Source organism: Drosophila erecta, unplaced genomic scaffold, assembly GCF_003286155.1.
Source record: "Drosophila erecta strain 14021-0224.00,06,07 unplaced genomic scaffold, DereRS2 tig00000021-arrow-pilon, whole genome shotgun sequence".
NCBI classification, from domain to species: Eukaryota; Metazoa; Arthropoda; class Insecta; order Diptera; family Drosophilidae; genus Drosophila; species Drosophila erecta.
This window is the reverse complement of record NW_020825198.1, coordinates 23,421,227-23,435,932: the sequence shown is the minus strand read 5'-3', so window position 1 is coordinate 23,435,932 and position 14,706 is coordinate 23,421,227. Positions and strand designations below refer to the sequence as shown.

The following is a 14,706-nucleotide window of genomic DNA, read 5'->3' as shown; positions in this document are numbered from 1 at the left end:
TAAAATGCCCCACAATATAAATTTCGGTTAATGGGCAAGTAGTAACTCCACTTTTATGCCACGAGATCAATTGAAACCATCAAAAAAGGCTTAGGTTAATGGGCAGGTTTTCCTAACCTTTTAGGAAATATTCACAGTGCTAAAGGCTGAAGAGGAACACAAAAACTTTGAGAAGTACGAGTACGAGTACAACTATTCAGTACACTCTGTTCTGAGTCAGTAGTTTTTGGCAGAAATATTATTACCGGCTTGAAACATTACATTAAAATTAATCAAATCAAAACATTAAACATAGGTAGCCGACAAACGGGAAACAACAACAAGGATACAGACTTATGATGGAGGTCAATAAACATTTATAAAAAAAAGGTTAAGGTTAGGATCCAAACAACCACCTAGATATTAAAAAGATAAGGTTATGAGTATTACTAAATTAACAGCCTTCAATAAATTACACAAAAGTAATTTAAAAATCCAAAAATTCGATTTTTTTAAATTGTAATTGAAAAGAGAGTATGTTTTGAGGAACTACACTAACGCGCAAACAATAAAAACAAGCAAAAAAATAACTCGAACATAACTATTGACCATATAATAGATTTATTATGGTTGATTAATAACATTGAAACCGAGGTAAAAATATAGCGGAAGATATTATTAATATTCGACACGCTCTCTAGTGTGTATATTTAAATTCTAATACAAACTATAAACTTATATTAACAGTTGGAGAATCTGTAGACCTAGAAAATTTTTAAATTCACACACTTTTCAATTTAACAAAAACTCGTTGTATTCGATAAAATAAGGTTTTACGAAGAATTGATAGCGTATGAATATACATTTTAAACGACATTCAAATATCACAAGTCTCTAACTTAAGAAGTTAATAAGCTATGATGAACTAGCACATAAAAAACTTCGTAACAGTACTGAATTGTTTAAATAAAAAAACAAATCTTAAGCAAAACATTATAATAGGTAAAACAAACAGTTTTAAAACGATATTAATCAGTATGACAGACCGTATAAATTTAAAAAAATGTAAATAACAAAATTATATATTATATATATTAAAAAATTATAAATGAGCCATCTAAATTAAACTTAATTTCATCACTAAATATTAGTTTTCTCCATTTTTTGAGCCAAAAAGTTGCAATTGCTGATTTTCTGGGTCTTTTATTAAGTTTTCTATTTTGTGATTTTGTGATACCTTCAATAGAAATAAAGTTAAGAATAAACTTAGAAAGTTAGAGACTAGTTTGTTAAGAAACACACTGACGGATATGACTAAATCCAACCAGCTATTGTTACTGATCAAGAATATTGATATCTCGCAAGATATTCAGGGAAGCCATGCTTGGATGACTTTTAATCAATTCCAACTTTTTTTATTCCAGTACTTTTTTTAATAATAGCATTGCTGAAATCTGTAAAATAAGTTGAGTTTGATAAGTTTGAGTATTCTTATTAACAACATTTCCATTTATTGCATTGAATTCAAGAAAGTTGGTGAACAGAACAACGTGTAAAGATCATAATTGAACAATTTAGCCCTATAACATATACGCTTGGATACGAACAAGAAAATCAAGTTTTTCAGATATGTCCTACTTAATTAGTGGAATAGCGAGGAAATTAGATGCAGAAAAGATAAAAATACTCTTTTCGAGATTGCTCTTTAACACAACCTGGTGACGGTTACATATTCTGTAATGGTAGGTTTCTGGGCGATCGATTTGTAGGCAAATTTAAAAGACTAATAAAAAAAAATGAAAAATATAAATACATTCTTCAAAACATTTTTGACATATCGATAGGCAAGAGATTGGCAAGACAAGTAATAAACCGAAAAAAATGCAAATTTTTCGAAAGTATTGGCGTGGTCGCTTTGGGCGGTGTGTTGACGCTAGAGTCGGCGTGGCAAACACTTTTTTTTGGCAAATCACTTAAAGGTCTAAAAAAAAATTAAAAAACAATGGTAGAACGGGGACTTTTTAGTTGAGCGTACTACTCATACTCATTGTCATACTCAACTTTTAAGTGCGGACTAAATATTTAAGTAAGGTTAATTATTAAAACAATTTACCTGTGATGGTATGGGTATTTCCGAGCAACATATTTTTTTTATAGCAGAATAACGATCATCTCTACTGTTATGACAAATACATACGACTATTTGCGAATTCATTGTTATATTCCGTCGCAATGCTTGAATGTAAGCATCAATTCGGTCATGATCCAGAGAAATCATTGTTGGATTAGAAATGTTCATACCAAGTGATTTACAACCTTGCTTCATGTTATCGAGCAAGTTAGTTGCAGCTCGCGTATCATTTCTTAAATGTATAATAATCCATTTACTCAGGTGAACTACTTCCAACATTTCATTGCTCACAGCATATTTAGCGAACTCTGCAGTTTTTCCGGCCGATATTGTCATTTTTGAAAAACATATCTGCTCAATGTCCATTTGACGTCCAATTATCTTGTTGGAATTATTTGTTAATGAAAGACCCCAGCTATTTAGAATATCTTGTGCGGCGGGTGTCCTTGAAACATTTTCGTAAAACTTATTTAAAGCCATCTGTCGTTGACTTGGCGAAACTCTTGTAAATGTAGCAATCTCGCGCATAAGCTTGTTATCTGACCGTACTTCGTCCCGCAGCCCAGTAAGATAACACAATTCTGGGATTAAACAAAACTGTACATTTTCCTTTTCGGCTGGAGTTGTTCTTGATTTTTTTATACTATGAAGCAATGGTTGATTAACGTCTTTTATGTTTATATTGTGATATTGTTTGTAATAGTCCACGTAACTTGTGCAAACAGTTTTAATTTGAAACTGACATTTTGGATTTTGATCAAAGCAAATCTCATTTATTTTATATGTACGGTTGTTATACCTAGTTAAGACAATATTTCCAACTAACATTTTTCTAGCGGATTCTTGGTAATAATCTACATTTTGTTGATATAGATCGACCAACATTTCTAAAACAGTTTTTTGACAAAGTATACGATGCGAAACGTCGCAGCATAGCATTATACCACCTTTATATTCGTCAACGGCTGTAACATAGCCAGGCCAAACTTCTAACTTTGCCAGTGGTAATATTTTTGGCCGCGAAGGATCAAATTGCTTGCGATTAAATTTAACATAATTTAATGTTTTCATAACTCTATCAAATAAAATATTATATAATTTCGTGCAGTTCCTCTTGTCCTCTTTTTTTTTGAATAAAATGCGAATCTGCAACTCAGCATCTTCGGATTTTGAAACAAATACGGTCATCTTATTTGGTAACAAAATAGGTAAATATAAAGTTGTACCGTCAAATGTTTTGGTTTCTCCAAGCTTATCCTTATGATCGTTTAAATATTTCATTCTTAAATGAATCGAGTCAATGGGAGGGAAAAAACACACTTCGTAATTAAAAACTCCCTTGGATTCATCCGTCGTAAGCTTTAAGTAATTGCAATACATATTAACAGATGAACCTGAAAAATCGATTTTATTATTTCAACGCAATGTATAAACAAAAAGTAGGAATACAAAAAAGTGTTTATACCATAAAATAATACTAATCTACATTAGTACATAATCACATCAAGTGAGAACGCTTTAATCGTATCTGACTACAACATATACAAAATACTTTTTAAATAACGAGAGGAATTGGCAAGACAAATTATAAAATTAAAGAAACAATCACTAAAGTTGTATTCGACACAGCATTCTGCAATTTAAGTTCGCGACCAGATTTAAAACATTTTTCAAAAGAGTGGTCGTGATGGTTTTGAACGTTTTGTGGGACAAGCTGGTATTGGCATATCGATATAAATTGGAAATACAAATAATGAAAAGAAGAGAAAACTAATAATTACACCTATTACTCGTAGCGTAAAAAGTATGTAACAGGTACATATTTAAGTTAACACGGTTAATGAGTAAACTTAAGTCGGTATAAGTTCAGGGTCGCTACCCTAGTATTTTATATGCAGATTCAGCATAAAAGCCTTAGGGCGCTTCCTGGTTCCCAACGGTTTCCCAGTATTGGGAGATATGCAGTTTTTGCTAGTGTCAGCACTGTGCTGGACGAGCTGTCGGCTTGCCGGCCGCGAATAGCTGGAGTAAAATAGAATAAGTTCAGTTTGATATCAATTATAATAAAGAGCACACGCTCAAGAATCCTACTCCAGCGAAGGCTGCATATTTTATATCGGTTGGCTAGCCTTAAGGGCAGTCAATAACGGAGAAAGTTCTCCCAACATATACTAAATACTATACCAAGCTGCGCAACGACAAGCAAAGAAGATCTCCGCTCCCCTCCCTGATCGAGAGGCCGGCCAAGTCGGACTGACGTCATCACCCCTTCCCGTCGGACTGCGGCGTGGGACAACCCAGGGAAATAACTAAAACATAATTGGCACCCAATTATGAAGAAGAATTCACGACCCCTAAGAACGTAAGTGGGCTGATCAAATATAATAATCAAATTAATACAGCTTCAATTAAACAGGGAAAAACTAACAAAAATCTCTACAAATTATTCACAAAAAATCTTAACATATAAAATTTAAACAAAGTGTGATTATAAATGTGACTCGCAAATAAAGGCAAATTAATATCATTAATTTATTATTATAATTAATTTATAATCATTATCATTAATAAATGAATATTTCAGACACCAAGCACTCGGCTATTAATATAAATATACCACAGTCAAATTAAAATAATCGGCCTCTCTATACTTGTGTTTAGTGTTAACCAGTTAATGGCCTTATGAGTTTCCCAGGCCGATATAGGGAAACTGTTAGTGAAAGTGATAGTGAAGAGGAGTTCGTCCGAGAGACTCTTAGAAATCCAGTAGCACTGACAGAAAATAACACATACATGAACGCGGCCCAAATTGAAATGTTAATTCAGGCGGCTTTGTCTAATCAAGAACAGAGGCTTAAAGCCGAATTTGCGGGGCAAATCAATGCTGTTAATCAACAGTTAAAAAATTTGCGTGTAGAAGCGCCAGAGGTAGAAACCTACCAGAGGGTAGCTGTAAAACCGGGAGCAACACCGTGTGATACACTTTTACACATTGTGAACTCAATTCCAGAATTTACTGGTATACAGGATGAATACGTGGCATGGAGCCAATCGGCCACGGATGCTTTTGAATTATTCAAGGATTATCCAGACAGTAGAGGACACTTCCAAGCCGTTACAATTATTAGAAACAAAATTAAAGGCAAGCGCGCGCGCTGCTAGTTTCACATAACACAGTGCTTAACTTTCACGCCATTTTGGCCAGACTAGACTGCTCCCATGCAGACAAGACATCCTTGCGCCTATTACGACAGGGTCTTGAGTCGGTCCGTCAGGGCGACCAGACCCTAATGCAATACTACGATGAGGTCGAACGAAAATTGACCCTCGTTACTAACAAAATCGTCATAACATATGATGACGAAAGAGCCACATTGCTTAATACAGAGGTTAGGGCTGATGCCCTACACGTATTTATTTCAGGTCTAATAAAATCCCTAAGGGCTGTTGTTTTTCCAGCACAGCCCAAAGACCTGCCAGCCACACTGGCATTAGCAAGAGAGGCAGAGGCCAGTATCGAGCGAAGTATGTTCGCGGCCACATATGCCAAGGCGATGGAGCAAAGAAATCAGAATACTGATTTCCATCGCGCGCCTGAAATCGCGTCCCTGATCCCAAACAAAATCAGACCCCAGAACCAATGGACATACATCCATCGTCTTAAAAGCTTCGACTCCCCACAAACTATAGGCAGGGAAGTAGTAAACATGCCCCTAAAAGATCAAACTCTTCTGAAAGAAAATCTGGCCAAAGGCGCCACAGGGTTTTCAAGGTCGAACAAGAAGCTAACGCGGAGGAAGATGACGATTACGAAAACGCGGATGTAGCCGCTCTCAATGCAATTGAGGACGACAGTGACTCATTGGAGTCCAACGACCTCATTAATTTTTTAGAGGAAGGTCCCGCTTGCCCTTCATTGAACGAAGGCTGGCGGGGAGAGTTTTAAGAATCCTCATAGATACTGGAGCGGCAAAAAATTATGTAAAGCCCCTAAAGGAGCTCAAAAACATAACGCCTGCCGACTCGCCATTCACTGTGAGTTCCATTCATGGCTCCAGTTAAGTAAAAAGAAAGTGCCTAATGCACATATTTGGCCTAACGGCCCCATTCTTTTTACTTGATACCATTAGTACATTTGATGCCAAATGCCTTGCTACCGCAGGCCGGAGCAGCATTAGATTTACGCAACAACGCAATCAGGTATGGAAACGTATCTGAAAAGCTAAAATACCAAAAATGCGATTATGTGAACTTCACAAATATCGATGACGTGGAAGTCCCAAGTTCAGTGAAAGCTGAATTTAAAAAAATGATCCTTAAGAGGAAACAAGTGTTTTCGCACTCTAAAGAGGCGCTGCCATTTAACACCTCGATCATTGCCACAATTCGTACGGAAACTAACGAACCCGTATACTCCAAGCTATATCCTTATCCCATGGTAGCAGCGGATTTTGTTAACACAGAAATCAAACAGCTGTTAAAGGATGGCATTATTCGGCCTTCTAGGTCGCCATTCAACAGCCCAACATGGGTTGTAGACAAAAAAGGGACCGATGCCGACGGCAACAACAAAAAAAGACTGGTAATCGATTTCAGGAAACTGAATGAAAGAACCATTGCCGATCGGTACCCTATGCCAAGTATTCCTATGATTCTAGCGAACTTAGGAAAGGCAAAATTTTTTACTACCCTAGACTTAAAATCGGGGTACCACCCACTGGCTGAAAAAGACCGCGAAAACACTGCTTTCTCCATAAACAGAGGAAAGTATGAATTACTGGCTGAAAAAGACCGCGAAAAAACTGCTTTCTCCATAAACAGAGGAAAGTATGAATTTTGCCGTCTACCTTTTGGTATCAAGCTGTATCAAGCCAACATGAGAGTGGCCCCAGAAAAAACCAAATTCTTCAAAGAAAATGTTGAATTCTTAGGTTTTATTGTCACATCAAACGGAGCCAAAACAGATCCGGAAAAGGTAAAAACCATACAAGAGTACACTGAACCAAAAAATTTGTTCAGTCTCAGGTCTTTTCTTGGATTGGCTAGTTACTACAGAAGTTTTTTCAAAGACTTCGCTTCTATAGCTAGACCACTTACCTCAATACTTAAGGGAGAGAATGGCAGTAAACACACTGTTAGTAAACACATGTCAAAAAAAGTCGCTATTGATTTTGACGATACCCAACGCAGAGCGCTTGCGAGATATTCTGTCATCTGAAGATGTGATACTTACTTATTCAGACTTCAAACTTCCTTTCGATTTGACAACCGATGCCTCAGCAAGCGGTATTGGTGCGGTACTATCCCAAAAGGACAAACCAATCACAATGATATCTCGCACATTAAAAGACTGCGAGGTTAATTACGCAACAAACGAAAGGGAGTTACTAGCAATTGTATGGGCTATTGGGAAATTGCAAAATTACCTATATGGCACCAGAGAAATCCTGATTTACACGGACCACCAGCCGCTCACCTTCGCTGTGTCCGAGCGGAACACTAACGCTAAAATAAAACGATGGAAAGCATTCATCGAAGAACACAACGCCAAAGTGTTCTATAAGCCTGGAATGGAAAATTTTGTGGCCGACGCCTTGTCCCGTCAGAAAATTAATGCCTTGGAAAGTGAACTCCATTCCGACGCAGCCACTGTGCATAGTGAACTGTCGCTGACCTATACGGTCGAAACCACCGATAAACCTTTGAACTGTTACAGGAATCAAATAATCCTGGAAGAATCAGGCCAGCCCTCACGGCGACATTTTATTGTTTTTGGAAACAAAAACCGACACATTATCAGCTTTGATAAGAAGGACTCGCTGCTTGGATCGATTAAAGAAGTTGTAAACGTAAATGTTGTCAATGCTATTTACTGCAACCTCCCCACACTAGCATGCATCCAGCATGCCTTGGTTACGGAATTCCCAGCAACCAAGTTTTGGCATTGCAAAAACTTCGTTAATGATATCACTGATGCTAATGAGCAGAGGGAAATTACTACATGCGAGCATAACCGCGCCCACAGGGCTGCCCAGGAAAATGTTAAAGAAGTCCTTCAGGACTACTATTTTCCAAATATGGCAAGACTCTCCAACGAGGTGGTTATAAATTGCAAGACATGTACCAAGGCCAAGTACAACAGGCACCCCAAGAAGCAAGAATTGGGTATCACCCCAATTCCTTCATATGCGGGCGAAATGCTGCATATAGACATCTACTCCGCGGATAAAAAGTTATTCTTAACCTGCGTGGATAAGTTCTCAAAGTTCACCCATTAAATTCTAGGGCCATAGTTGACGTACGCAGCCCCATGCTACAATTGGTAAATTTTTTTCCAAATATCAAAACCATATACTGCGATAATGAGGCATCTCCTTCAATTAGGATACCATATCTTCGTTATTGAAAAACCAATATGACATTGACATCGTTACTGCACCCCCTTTACACAGCAGCTCCAACGGGCAAGTGGAGCGATTCCACAGCACCCTATCGGAAATAGCTAGCTGCATTAAAATTGACAAAAAAGTTGACGACACCGTCGAGCTCATCATGAGAGCCACGGTAGAGTATAACAAAACGTTACACTCAGTCACAAATTTGCAACCTAAACATGCCTTACATTCTGCAAGCGACGCTCAGAGGTTGGCAATAAAAACCAGTATCATAAAAGCGCAACAGGCTAACCTAGCGAGGTGTAACCCTACTAAGCAAAACCGAATTTTTGAGGTAGGTGAAAAGGTTTACCTCAGAAACAATAAAAGGTTAGGAAATAAACTAACCGCACTCTACACAGAAGAGCGTGTAGAAGCAGACATGGGAACGTCTGTCCTCATTAGAGGGAGGGTGGTCCATAAGGACAACCTTAGATAAAAAATTCCCTCTTGAATTTACATCTCCCACAATTTTTATGTCTTTATTCATGCACCTTATATTTAAGCATACTTATCTTTATTAGATGCACATTCAATTTATCCTTCGCCTTCTTACAGGAATGCCGGAATCATATTAATTACGTTAGCTATAGTTAACGCTAGGGTTACAGACTACTCTCATGCTAATTACATCCCCATAACAGACGGTGTTGCACTGGTGCGGGAACAGAGAAATTGGCTTAGGCATTCTAGTAATTTGTCCGAATTCGAAATGATGATAGAAGAGACTAGTAGGTTGTCCGAGCTGTTTCCAGAGTCGCATATGCGAAATTTGTTAGATGTCGATACCGACCATCTCAGAAGTTTATTGTCCGTATTGAAAGTACATCATAGGATTGCCAGAAGCCTAAACTTTCTAGGCTCCGCACTTAAGGTAATAGCAGGCACCCCCGATGCCGCCGATTTTGAAATGCCAAAAATATCCGAATCTCGATTAATAGAGTCAAATAATAGGCAAGTGGTCATTAATACGCAAACTCAAAACAAGATTAACGAATTAACAGAAGCAGTTAACAAAATCATTTGAGCAAAACAAAATAATATGGTTGACACTCCCCACTTGGGAGTGGTACTTACGAGGTACTCTTGGCTAGAAACAGAATATTAATAACCGAAATTCAAAATTTAATGCTTACCGTCACACTGACTAAAGCCAATATCATAAACCCTGCCATTCTTAACCATAACGATTTGAAGTCTGTATTAATAGATCACCCCACAGAAGTCCCCGTTATAAGCCTAATAGAGGCATCTAATATTAAAATCTTCCAGTCCGATAGTATTATCCATGTGATAATGCATATCCTAATATTAAAGCCACTTGTAGAAAGGTTACAATTTTTCCTGTATCACACCAACACATCGGAGAACATAGTAGCGGAATGCAACAACGACGTTCTGGCAGTCACCGATTGCGTATCAACAACTTACGCTTCGTACTGTAAGCTGGCTAACCAAGATACCTGCGCTCGAGGCCTGCACGCGGGGAGCACTGCACTATGCAAAACGCAGGCCAGCCATTTAAGCCCCATTACACTAGTAGACGACGGCGTAATAATAAACGAGTGCCCAGCTAAAGTCAGCACTGACGACGGTCCTGAAATAGATCCCAACGGCTCACATCTAATTATGTTCGAGCGAGTGGCTTTCATCAACGGCACCAAATACGCTAACCTACGTGAAGCTGCGTCCCCATTGCTAAACATCATCGGCCATGATCCCAGGCTAAGCATACCACTTCTCCAACGGATCAAGAACGAAAATTTGGAGATTATCCAAAGGCTTAAAGAGGAAGCGAAATCGGCTGGAACCGGCTGGAACTGGAATCAGCGTCTTCGCTTCGTCAGGTCGTTGACAAGTTGCAGATGACCGAGGACGGTCATACTTCAAGGGGGGAGTAGTTAACACGGTTAATGAGTAAACTTAAGTCGGTATAAGTTCAGGATCGCTACCCCAGTATTTTATATGCAGATTCAGCATAAAAGCCTTAGGGGCCGTTCCTGGTTCCCAACGGTTTCCCAGTATTGGGAGATATGCAGTTTTTGCTAGTGTCAGCACTTTGCTGGACGAGCGGTCGGCTTGCCGGCCGCGAATAGCTGGAGTAAAATAGAATAAGTTCAGTTTGATTTCAATTATAATAAAGAGCACACGCTCAAGAATCCTACTCCAGCGAAGGCTGCATATTTTATATTGGTTGGCTAGCCTTAAGGGCAGTCAATAACGGTCAGTCAATAAATACTATACCAAACTGCGCAACGTTTCGTTCACGAGCAGAGAAGATCTCCGCTCCCCTCCCCGATCGAGAGGCCGACCAAGTCGGGCTGACGACATCACCCCTTTCCGTTGGACTGAGACGTGGGACAACCCAGGGAAATAACTAAAACATAATTTATATATTCTTGATCAGAATCAATAGCCAAGTCGAACTGGCCATGTCAGTCTATCTGTATGAGCGCCTCGATCTCACGAAGTACAAAAACGAGAATGTTGAAATCAAGCATGCAGCTTCCAGACGCAGCGCAAGTTTGTTTTGCCACGCCCCCTCTAGCAACCACAAACCGCCCAACAACATGTCGACACTTTTGAAAATTTTTTTTCTTATTTTTCCAGTTTTTAGATATATACAGTTGCGGAGACATTAATAGCACCATAAGCACATTTCGTGTTTGTCCCAGCGTTTCTGTATTTTCTGACACTTTTTCATCATTTTACTCACTAAACTTAAATTCTACAATGATTTTCAATCGAAATAACAAAATTAGTAACAGATCTAATGGATATTTTAAAAATAATTGGCAAAACAAAAAGAAAACCTTCACATTTAGGCGATAACAAAAATAGCACTTTTTTTCGTAGTTTGCTAAAACTAAGCAAAAAAATAAAAAAATAATTCAACAAATGGATTATATCTTAAGAACTATGTTTAAAGAATCTTAATATTTGGTTGCGTGACCTTTGTTGGCGATGACAGCTGCGCATCGTCCTGGCATGGAGTCCACCAAGTCCTGGCACCGTTTTTGAGGAATTTTGCTTGGGCACACCCCAAAGTTCCTCGATATTATTGGGTTTGGCTTCAGAAACCTTTTTTTTCACGTCGCCCAAAGGTTTTCGATTGGATTCAAGTCGGGTGACTGAGCAGACCATTTCATTACTCTGATCGATTTCTGCTCAAACCACTTTCGAGCTTTCTTGCTCGTGTGTTTTGGGTCGTTACCTTATTGAAATGTCCAAACTAACGGCATTTCATCCTCGGCATATGGCAGCATCACATTTTCCAGGATATCTGTGTAAATATGCTGATCCATGATGCTTTGAATCCAATGGATCGGACCTACTCCATAGTATGAAAAGCACGCCCATACCATTATGTTTGATCCTCCGTTCTTTACCGTCTTAGAGGTGAAGCGAGGATTATATTCAGGTCGTGGTGGACGCCGAACATAAGACCGAGGGCCTTTTCCACCAAACAACACAATTTTGCTCTCATCTGACCACAAAATGTTGCGCCACTTCTCCACAGGCCAATCCTTGTGTATCTTAGCATATTCCATTCGCTTTGCCACATGCTTCACAGTCAAAAGCGGGACTTTTCTGGGACTCCACGCATTAAAGTTGTTTTGTCTTAAGCGTTTGCATACTGTTTTCACGCTTTCAGCTATCTGAAGCTCCTTCTTCAATTCCGTTGCCGGCTTAAAAGGCTCCTTCTTGCTTTGCCGAACCAAGCGCTTGATCGCCACGTTGGACATTGAGGGCTTTCTTCCACGTGTTTCGTTCTTTTCGACAAACAGCAGTGCTTTGCGGATCATTTTGTTTGAACAACCGAAAATTCGATCAATTTTAGCGTAGGTTTTACCTTCAGAGACCATGTTTCTAATCAAATTTCTTTATTCGACGGTACAATGCCTTCCGCGACCCATGACTAGAGAATTTTTGGTCTTCGTTTGGAAAAAATTCAATTAAAACCTTTAATGCAACTCCTTTTTTCAAAATTTGTCAAAAAAAAACCCAAAGCAATCACTCCTATTAATTTTATTCAGCAAATACGTGGTCAGTGCTAGTTTTGTTACCGCCTCATTTCGGGCGCTTTTACAGAAAGTGCCCAAAAACAAAAAGAACCGTTACATTGAGAGAGTAAAAATTTCTTGCTCAGAGAGACAACATATGGTACTTATTATTAATGCAAACTGACTTTAAAAAAAATAAACATTCAATCATTTTTTTTAGGAAATAAACTTTCCACCTGCAGTCGTGCTATTTTTTTAGCCGCAGCTGTATATATAAGATATATATCTTGTAAATTTTTATAGATTTGCCACGACCTCATTTTTGGAAAATTTAAATTTGTTTCCCTTTTATTATTCGTTTCCCAATTTCTACCGATATTTCAGAAAATGTTCTAATTTCCCGTTCGCACTTCTACTAGGTGCGTAACGGATACTTGATAGTCGGATAACTCGACTATAGGTTCTCTCTTGTTTTAATTTAGAAAATATATATTCCTATATTTATATTTTAAATTGAAGATATATAAATGAAATGTACATATTTTAGTGTTATTTAAAAAAGTTGTATCCACCTTAAAGTATCTGATTTAAGAAATGACAAAGGGGTTTTACTTAAATTATTATACACTTAAAATGGTTTCAACCTCTTAATTGAATGTATAATGTATAAACATTATAATGCATAATGTTTTTTGGATTTACCTTTGGATCCATGAACTAAATCGGGAAAAAAGAATCCATATTTTGAAGAACATGCTTCCAATTCGGGGCCCTTTGACTCTTCGACATTGTTTGCCTTAGTGCTCAATTCAGTTGTTATAAATTGTTTTGATGTATGGTCATATTTTTTTAACGTGTGTATAAGCTTAGCACGTCCTCGACCGACCGAAATGTTTACATGTTGAAGAGTGGTTATAAGATCAGTTTCAATATTATGGCCTGACAGCAAACATTCTCCACTTGATTCAGAATTCTCATATTCCAATCCACTGTCGATTTCATGATCTTCGTTTGAATTTGATATTTCCATATTGCGAATATTTTTATTAAATAAGCTCAACAAGTTTCCTCTTCCAGACATATTCTGAAAAAAAGAAATTAGAAATAAATGTTTTAGAATGTAAAAAGTAGTTTATCGGCAATGAGTATACCTTATAGTGTTGTCGTGAGAGTTTCTCACTATTTCATAGTTTCAGAGTAAGCTAGCCTTAAGGAGGGAACTACCTTTAGACATTAAAAAGATCTTTTTTTTTGTATTGTTTAAATCGATATGTATATTGCCTCAGAATATCGTGCCAAAGCTACATAAGCTAACTCTCGAAATTGTGTAGCGCCGAGCGACTATTTTTTTCTTGACAGCAAACTTGGAACGGCATTTTCTCGAAACCATGTTTTTCAAAATAGTATAAGCCTAATAATAAAAAAAAAAGAAGTCGAGTTCCGCGACTATCAGTGCGAACTAGAAATTTTTCTGGCATATTGATAGAAATGGAAAAAGACAAGAATAAAATTAAAAACTCTCAAAAGTGTGGGTGTGGCAAAATGTATTGGCAAAACGAAAGAAATTTAACAGACTAATAATGAAATGAACAAATTTCAACACATTTTCGAAAACTGTGGACGTGGCCGTTTTGGTCGGTTTGTGGGCTTGGCAAGGGTTAACAAACTTGCGCTCCGTCTATGTCTGTGGTATCTGAATGCTAGCTTTTGTAGTTCCTGAGATCTCGACGTTCACACGGACGGACATATGGACATTTCCAGATTGACTCCGCTTTTGATCATGATCAAGAATATATATACTTTATATGGTCGAAAACGATTCTTTCCGTCTGTTACATACTTTTCAACAAATATAGTATACCCGTTACTCGTAGGGTATAAGGGTGATTTTCAACATCTAGCATATACTTTAAGAGCATACAAAATTTTTGTATATGAACTAATGATTTTAAAACAAAACACTTTTGGACCCTTTTTGACTGCAAATAATACGATTTTATTTTGGTGGAAAATCCTATATTTTTTTTGAGCTTGTTTTAGGGTGAGCTTGAGGGTTAAATTTCGAATTTTCAAATATTTTAGTTTATCGACATTAAAAAAAACCCTCTCGAACTCCCTGGTGTGTTTTTTAAGGCTAAAATTGTGGACGCATCTTTTT

General features: G+C 37.8%; 1 protein-coding gene across 1 annotated transcript in view; it reads right to left on the bottom strand.

The window, feature by feature from the left end:
• LOC26526860 (protein argonaute-3) overlaps positions 1–13,319 on the bottom strand; it is a 75,167-nt gene extending 61,848 nt beyond the window's left edge. The window contains exon 1 of the mRNA XM_026976404.1: positions 13,251–13,319. Coding sequence (XP_026832205.1) covers positions 13,251–13,262 — 12 coding nt within the window. The 5' untranslated portion in view covers positions 13,263–13,319. The remainder of the gene's footprint in view (positions 1–13,250) is intronic.
• Positions 13,320–14,706: the final 1,387 nt, after the last annotated feature.